The 8,772-nt window shown below is 34.8% G+C and overlaps 2 protein-coding genes across 2 annotated transcripts; both read left to right on the top strand.

The window, feature by feature from the left end:
- Positions 1-2,104: 2,104 nt before the first annotated feature.
- On the top strand, positions 2,105-2,440 carry LOC131801747 (keratin, type II cytoskeletal 2 epidermal-like). The gene has a single exon (XM_059120691.1). It carries the CDS (start codon positions 2,105-2,107, stop codon positions 2,438-2,440), a length of 336 nt encoding a protein of 111 aa, XP_058976674.1.
- Positions 2,441-7,223: 4,783 nt separating this feature from the next.
- LOC131801693 (prisilkin-39-like) lies at positions 7,224-7,695 on the top strand. Its single transcript, XM_059120621.1, has one exon. The coding sequence runs from the start codon at positions 7,303-7,305 to the stop codon at positions 7,642-7,644; it is 342 nt and encodes a 113-aa protein (XP_058976604.1). The 5' UTR covers positions 7,224-7,302; the 3' UTR covers positions 7,645-7,695.
- Positions 7,696-8,772: the final 1,077 nt, after the last annotated feature.

The following is an 8,772-nucleotide window of genomic DNA, read 5'->3' as shown; positions in this document are numbered from 1 at the left end:
CTGCGTCTTTTTGAATACCTGTTGCTATTTGAAGGAGTTGCCAGATCGAAACAAAATTTGACATGTGTTCAGAGGTGGAAGTTTCCAAAACACTTAACTTATTATACCCTCCACCACAGTATATATATTCTTGATCAGCATAAAAATCTATGTCGATTTAGCGATATCCGTCCGTCTCTCCGTCTGTGGAAATCATTCTAGCTTCCGAAAGAATTGAAGTAGATTGACAAAATTTTACTCAAATGTATATTATGTCTGCAGGACTTTTGGTATTGAAAATGGGCCGCGTAGGTCCACGTTTTGGTATAGCCCCCATATAACGGTACCTCCCGATATTCGGTTCTTTGTTGATTTTAGCGAAATTATTCAACGGAATTCTTTCAAATTTGGTGTTTGAAGTTTAAAATGTCTACTACAGCCTATGACAGAAAATTGTCTGTGCAGGTACACGTCTTCGTATAGCCCCCATATAACGGTACTTCTCGATATTTGGTATGTTGATGATTTTAGCTACATTATTCACCGATTCTTTTGTTAAGTTTCGAATTTAAATATTGTAATGGCTTATGACAAAAGTTACCTAATGTAGTAGCTACATTCTGCAATTTTAGGATTTTAACAGAATTTTTAACGGATTTTATTGTTTTTGATAATTGCCAAATTCGTTCCAAATGGTGGAGGGTATTCAAAGTTCGGCCCAGCCGAACTTACAGCTTTTTTATACCCTCCACCTTGGAAAGGAGGGTATATTAACTTTGTCATTCCGTCTGTAACATCCTTAAATATTCGTCGTAGACCCCTTAAAGTATATATATTTATAATCAGCGTAAAATTCTAAGTCGATTTAACGATGTCCTTCTGTCTGTTGAAATCACGATATAGCCCACTTTATTTGACGTAGAGCGCCAAAATTTAGCAGAGCAATTTGTATTGTGTCTAGGATGGTTGGTATTGAAAATGAGATACATCGGTCCACGTTCTGGTATAGTCCCTATATAACGGTACCTTCCGATATTCGGTATTTTGATGATTTATGTCACATTTTTTCACGGATTTGTCTGAAAATTGGTATTTGTAGGTCATAACGGGTCCCTGTGCGTGTGGCAAAACATTGCATATATAGGTCCACGTTATGGTATAGCCCCCATATAAAGGTACCTCCCGATATTCGGTATTTTAATTTTTTTGGACATTTTTTCACGGATTTGTCTAAAAATTGGTATTTGTTGGTCATAATGGGTTCCAGCTCCGGTGACGAGACATTGCATGTATGGGTCCATGATTTGGTATAGCCCCAATATAACGGTATCTCCCGATATTCGGTAATTTGATGATTTTTGTTACATTTCTTCACGGATTGTCTGAAAATTGGTATTTGTAGGTCATAATATGTAGATCCACGATTGTATGTAGGCCCACGATTTGGTATAGCCCCCATATAACGGTACCTGCCGATATTCTGCATTTTAATGGCTTTTGCCACATTTCTTCTAATGTTTCCTTTCCCCTAAGGTGGAGGGTATTAAAAAATTGGCCCGGCCGAACTTAATGTTTTTTTACTTGTTACTTGTTAATATTATGCACTGAAAAATCACTTGAATGGATACCATTTTTTCAGGGCTCTGTATTCCCCAAAAAGGTAATATTTTGGTTATTTGTTTTAAATCCTAAGCAATTGTTGCTCATTTCGTTCTGGTTCTATTTGTCACAAGTAATTACTTATTTTTATTAACAAAAAATCTAGACAAATGCTTTCAAATGGAAATTGACGATTCACTGCAAAAAAGTGCCCCAATAATTGTTGTTTTAAATGGGCTTAAGAGATTGGTTTCATGCGTTTTGGCTGTTACTATCAATGAAAGCTAAAATCGAATAAAAAATAGATCGAAAATAAAAAAAAAACACATGCAAATATACCACAATGAGACTCTTAAAATCAGGTTCTTCCTACTTTGGACTTCTTAACATAATGGCAGACTTATTCGAAACGATAGGTATAAAAACAAGGTAGTAAAAAGTTGCTGTTGAAGTTGCGATTTGGTAACGCATTTAGAATTGTCTTCTTAGAAAAGTTTTCAAACGAAAAATAGAAACAAGAATCAAAATGAAATTGTTCATTGCCCTTGTTGTGTTGGTAGCAGCTATTTGCTTGGCTTTCGCGCAGCCACGTCCAAGTGTTACAGCCGCAGAAACTTTGGAAAGTGTCGATGGTGGAGTAGCTGTAGATACAGATTCAGTACTAACACGGAAAGTGCGTAGTTATGGTGGATATGGCGGATTCGGCGGGTTCTATCCTGGCGGTTATGGAGGTGGCTTCTATCCAGGTGGTTATGGCGGCTATGGTGGTTACCCAGGATTCGGTGGTGGTTTCGGCGGTGGTAGCAGTTTTGCTCAAGCTTCTGCGGGCGCATCGGGTTTCGGTGGTGGCTTTTACGGTTGATAATCGAAATAACCTAGTTTTAAAATAAAAAGTATTAATAATAGAAACGAAGCGCGGAAATCTTTTCTAAACTCGGCTTATGGAACAAATGTTCTGTCTTGAGCCAGCTAAGTAAGTAAGTAGGTTGGTTGAGTTGAGTTAAATTATTGATACACGTGAAATTGATGGCACAAAACAAAAAGTCTTTAACAGAGTGAAATATTGAAACTCATATTAATCAATTGGAAAAGCGCTGCCATTTTTTCTTGAAATAATAAATGCTATATCGCAGAACATCCAGGAATATATCAGCTTTCTGATCACGATCATTTAAGAAGTTACTTTTGCGCAAATTGTAAAAGGAATGTAAGGGCTATACACCTGGAAATGAGTCTTAAACATGAGAAATGTTAACATCAGATTTTGCTAGAAGTATAGACAGTCGGTTTGTTTCAGCGTTAAAATAAACGAGCGGACATCTTCGAGAAATGACTAATATTTTGAGGTGTTGCAAACCAAAACTCCAACTTAGATGAGTATTACCCTCTGCATTGCAATGTGGTCGACATATCGAAAGCCTGAATGCAACAAATGTTAACTTCAACTCGGCAAATATTCATTTAACAAATTTTCATATTCCAACAACATTTTTGCATTTTAAACCCATTCTTGTTGTTGTTATTTCGTTTGTAACACCTCGAAATATACCGTTCGAAAAGATTGCAGTTTCCTGTACGGTTGGCATTTGCTATGACGATTAAAAAATCCCAAAGACAAACTCTTCGTGTACATGGACTAAATTTAGCATGTTAGTGCTTTTCTAATGATTAGCTGTACGTGGAATGTTCACGTGAGGGCAGACCTATCGATTTGTTTGTAAACGCACCTTAAGGAAAAACAAAAAAAGAAAAAAAAATATTGTATTTACTAAAGCATTACAATAAATACGTTTTTTAAACTCTTGAATTTGTTTTATTTTTATTTAAAAACCACAATTTTGTATATAAAATTTTGAATGCATATAAAAAGCGAAAGGGTAGCGAAGCGCACCGGGCTCAGCTAGTTTTGCTTAAAGGTAATTCTGGAGGTCCAATTTCTGACCACCGTTTCAAGCATTTGTGGGTGTATTTCAGCAACGACACGTTGAGTATTGGTTTCCAAAGCGTTAATCGTTGCTGGTTTATCCATGTAAACCAATCACTTCATGTATCCCCACAAAGAGTAATCGGAATTCGAACACTGAGTCCAATTCACTGTCTAATTCAAATCAATCCAATCTTCGCCTAATTCATTCGTGGAAAAAATGTGGCGAAAATCATAAAAATACCGAATATCGGAAGGTTATATGGCCGTTATATGGCGGCTATACCAAAACGTGGACCGATACATCTCATTTTCAATACCAACCATCCTAAATACAACACAAATTGTCGACTTAGAATTTTATGCTGATCATGAACATATATACTTTATGGGGTCTATGAAAAATGGTTTGGGATGTTACAGACGGAATGACAAAGTTAATATACCCTCCTTTGAAGTTGGAGGGTAAAAAACCATGATAAAAACACTCTGTATAGGAATAACTGTGGCTGCTATTAAATAAAGATATAGTGGTTTTTGCTGTATTTAAGAACAATATTTTTTAATAAAATCAGAATTGATTCTACACCCGAACAAAAGGGTAATGTTTCTCTTCCCAAAATGCCAAATTGCATCAAAATCTGTTGGGAAATTTTGTCAATATCTTGAAAATCCCGTCAAATCGGATGTAGGGTTATATGGTGAGCATACCAACGTTGACAATTCTTTGCACATAAATTCGATAGCCTATTCGAAATATGAATGTAAAGTGCCAAGAAAAACAGCTAAAAAATATGTTTGAAATAAGACCCCTTTAAAGACCTCAAATGTAGGGTGGGATTCTTTGGGAGCTATTTTAACTTGTAGATATATACAAACAGATTTTTACAAGGACATACGGTAATTATTAACAAGAACAAATGTCGAGTTTCAGTCCATTTTAATGAAGAAATGTACCTAAAATCTTCAATTTTTTCAAAGCGGAGGTAACCTTGAACCTATCATCCCTTTTTATACCCTCCACCATACATAGAATGGAGGGAATATTAAGTTCGTCATTCCGTTTGTAACTTATCGAAATAATATTTTTAGACACAACAAAGTAAATATATTTTTGATCAGCGTATAATTCTAAGACGATTTAGTTCTGTGCAAATATTCGTCTGTCCGCCTATTGTAATCACGCCACGTCAAAACAAATTAAGATAGAAAGCTAAAATTTTGCACAAATCTGTCTTTTGTCTGCAGGTAGGTCGAGTTCGAAGATGGGCAATATCGGTCCACGATATCGTATAGCCCCCATATAACGGTACCCCCGGCGTTCGGTATTTTGATGATTTTAGCCACACTTTTCAATGGAATTATCTGAAATTCAACAAAAGGAGTTCCTTTTAAGTACTTTACCCCCTGAAAGAGAATATCCCCCATATAACGACACCTCCGATATTCGGTATTTTGATGATTTTTGCAACGTTATTCACCGGAATAATTTCAAATTTCGTATATAAAGTTCGGAACAGTTACTACAGCCTATGACACAAATTACTTTGCAGGACCACGTCTTCGTATAGCCCCCATATAACGATTTTCAATTGAGCGGTATTTTCCGACGTATTTTTTTTTTGAAAAATTTCAAGTATCTTTCAAATGTTGGAGGGTTTAAAAGTTCGGCCCGGCCGAACATAGCCACTTTTTTACTTGTTTGGGTTACATTTACATTAAAAAAAATCAGTTGATTAGTAGGATAGAAAAAAATTTGCTTGGCTATTGGGTATTTTTTTGGTAAGTACTTACTTCCTATGTCATGCCTATTTTGAAATATGTGATTTGAAAACAATTTGGCGGAAATTTAAAAAAAAAAAATAATCGAAATCTGAGTTTTTCCTACATGGGGGCTATTCCAAAAAAATAGACCGCTATGACCCTTCTCTATACCAATTATTCTGTATATCATCCCAATATCTATAACATTTCATAGCTTAAACCCAAGCTGTGATATTTCTTCAGAAATAAACAAGGTTTTTATTATTTAAAATTATTGATATTTTTTCATGGTATGTACTGAACATACAAATATCTTTTGTTCAGACACTCAAAATTAAATTTGATTTAGAATATTATATCCTTTGACTCTTTTCCAAGAAATTGAAGTATAAAGGGAGATTCTGACTCGAATTGGATACGTGTTAAATAAACAACGAGTAAATAGCAGCTATGTTCGACCGCGCTGCCATTTGAAGGATCTGGAAAAATTAAAAATAAACCGTTGGAAAATACCTCTTAAATGGAAATCGTTATATGGGGGCTATAGGAAGACGTGCACCTGCATAAGTAATTTTTTTTGTCACAGGGTGCAGTACCGATTCCGAACTTCAAATACGAAATTTAAAACAATATCGTTGAATAATGTCGCTAATATTATCAAATCTGAAACAATACCGGTGATTAATGTTGTTAATATACGAAGACGTGGACCTGCATAGACAATTTTCCATCATAGGTTGTAGTACTCATTACGAGTTTCAAACTTTAAATACGAAATTTGAAACAATTCCGGTCAAAAATGTTGCAAAAAATGTTGGATAAACGATACGGTGGATCTATTTAAACAATTTACTTCCAGGCGGCAAACTACTCAGAAGGAACTCCTCGTGTGGATTTTCAGACAATTCTAATGTGGTTAAAATCATCAAAATACCGAATATCGTGTTATACCGTTACATGGGGGATATACGATATCGTGGACCTATATAACCAATTCTCTTCCTGGGGATAGAGTACTCCTTGTGTAGATTTTGAGACAATTCCATTGACAAATTTGGCGAAAATCATGAAAACATCGAATATCGGGAGGTACAGTTATATGGGAGATGTACTATATAATGGACCTATATAGATAATTCTCTTACATGCGGTAAAGTATCCACAAAGGACTCCTTGTATAGAATTTCAGACTATTCCATTGAAAAATGTGACTAAAACAAAGAGAATGACCAACTCAGTATACCCTCCATGCTATGTACGGTGGAGGGTATAAAAAGCAAACAGATTTTCACTTGTAAAACATAAAATTCGAATGAAATTTAAACACTATTGTACGTAGAAATATGACTTATTTTGAGACTTCTAGTGAAATTTTGTGTAGAATATTTCCTCTTTTGAAACATCCGGACTGGAACGAAATGTTATGTTACTTTTATGCATTAACTCGAAAATAGAACAAAATTTATCGAAAAAATTTTGAAATATTTTCGCTCTTTTTCTGGCAACATAAATGTAAAATTTTTCCTGAAACCGCTTTTCTTTGGTGACTTATATTGAAATTTAAAAAGAAAGTTATTAAAATTTAAAATGACGAAGATACAAAAGGTCAATGAGATTTCATTGTGACGAGAATCTTCAAGAAAAGGATATAAAATAAATGCAGACGTATTAATTTATCGTCATGACTACCTCTGATAATGAGACAAAAGAATTTTTCGAAAAAATGTATTTTTTCTGAATGAACGACGGCACATCGACCCCAAATCTATTGAATTATCTGATGCTGGCATGTGTTTTTTGTGCCTAACCATACTTACGTTCAATTAATCTAATATTGTAATAACTGAATTTGCTGAATTTGTATTAAATGCAATACGCATTCATTCTACGGTTAATTATTTCGTTGGCCTGGTAATACCGGATTTATAATAATTGAAAAGTATAAAAACGATTTGTTGGAAAAATACACTTCATCAGTATCGTGGAATTTGTGTAACCGACATTATCTTTGAGAGAAGCCGTTCTTCGAGTGCAACATGAATTTCGCCACAGTTTTATTGTTTGTGACAGTCCTTGTCGCTGTAGCCTATAGTCAGCCGGTTGAAAATGTCCAAGCTGAATCCTATGCTGCCATCAATGCCGATTTGGTTGTAGATGCTGATACGGGAGCGGTGCGCAAAGCTCGTGGTTACTACGGAGGTGGCTACTATCCAGGTGGATATGGAGGATATGGTGGTTATGGCGGATATCCGGGAGGATATGGTGGATATGGCGGATATCCAGGAGGATATGGTGGATATCCAGGTTATGGTGGTGGATACAGCAGCAGCAGCTCCTTTGCACAGGCTGCTTCATCTTCCGGCGCTTTTTACAGTTGACCAATTTTAAAGTAAAAGTAATTAATAAAATTTAAATAAAATTGAATAAAATGTGTTTCATTTTACATACAAAAATCAATAGCAGTTGTTGGATGTGACTAGTTAGTTAAATTGAAAAGGGGAGACGATAACGTAATCGTGCTTTTGTTGCAAAGAAAGACAGAGTCTTAGTGTTAACATCCTTGACAAAATCCATTAAAAAATTCATTTTATTTACTCTAATGTGATTAGAATCTAGTTGTGCAAGTACTGGAATTTGAAATTTACAAAAGCTGTATAACGTCAGACAACGTGTTGCCATGTTTCGTTGGCAAGTCTGAAGTAATTTAAAAATGTTCGCTAGGTGCTAAATAACAACTGTGTAACACAAAAAATAATTGCAGAAAAAAGCAGATTTTAAAAAAAGTAGAGCTAAAAAAAGAAGATATTTGTATTTGCGTTTAGAAAGTTTGACCCACAAATTAACCTAAATAAAGGAGGAAATTTCCGGAATATAGTGTCTCGGCCGATATTGCAGAGAAAACACGAGGATTATTTTGTTGAATATATTAGCCTTAGCATAGGGGTCGTTTTGATTTTTTTTGAAAATATGGTTTTAAAAATTGCTAAAAACTCCCTTTAAACAGAATCGTAGCAATTCAAGATATTCTACAAAACTATTTGTCATAAAATTCTTCTATATTTCCTAGGAGACGTCAGAAGTCTAAATCTTACCTAGAAGCCAGTAATTAAAATCACATTTTAGGGTTCTGTGAATTTATGTAAAAATATTTAAAAAGCATACTTTTTGGAGGATGACATTAAAGACAAATATATTTTTTATGAAATTTCGCTATAAGTCACTAAAGAAATTTCTATTTGAAAATATTTGCATCAATGTTTCCAAAAAACACTAAATATTTCCTTTTTTATTTTTGTCCTCCGCAGCCGTAATATGCACTCTGTAACAACAATATTTAAGGAAATATATCAAATGCAGCTGGGAAATACCTTTGTTAAATTTTATCGAGATTGGTTCAGATTTGGATATAACTTCGTCCGAGTTACCTTTTATTGTGCACCAAACGTCTAATATTTGCCCAAATGGGATGGAATTTGGCATATATGACCGAATTAAGTCTAGAAGCT

This window comes from Musca domestica, unplaced genomic scaffold (genome assembly GCF_030504385.1).
Source record: "Musca domestica strain aabys unplaced genomic scaffold, Musca_domestica.polishedcontigs.V.1.1 17, whole genome shotgun sequence".
Classification (NCBI taxonomy): Eukaryota; Metazoa; Arthropoda; class Insecta; order Diptera; family Muscidae; genus Musca; species Musca domestica.
The sequence above is the reverse complement of the archived record's forward strand: the minus strand, read 5'-3'. Positions and strand labels throughout refer to the sequence as shown.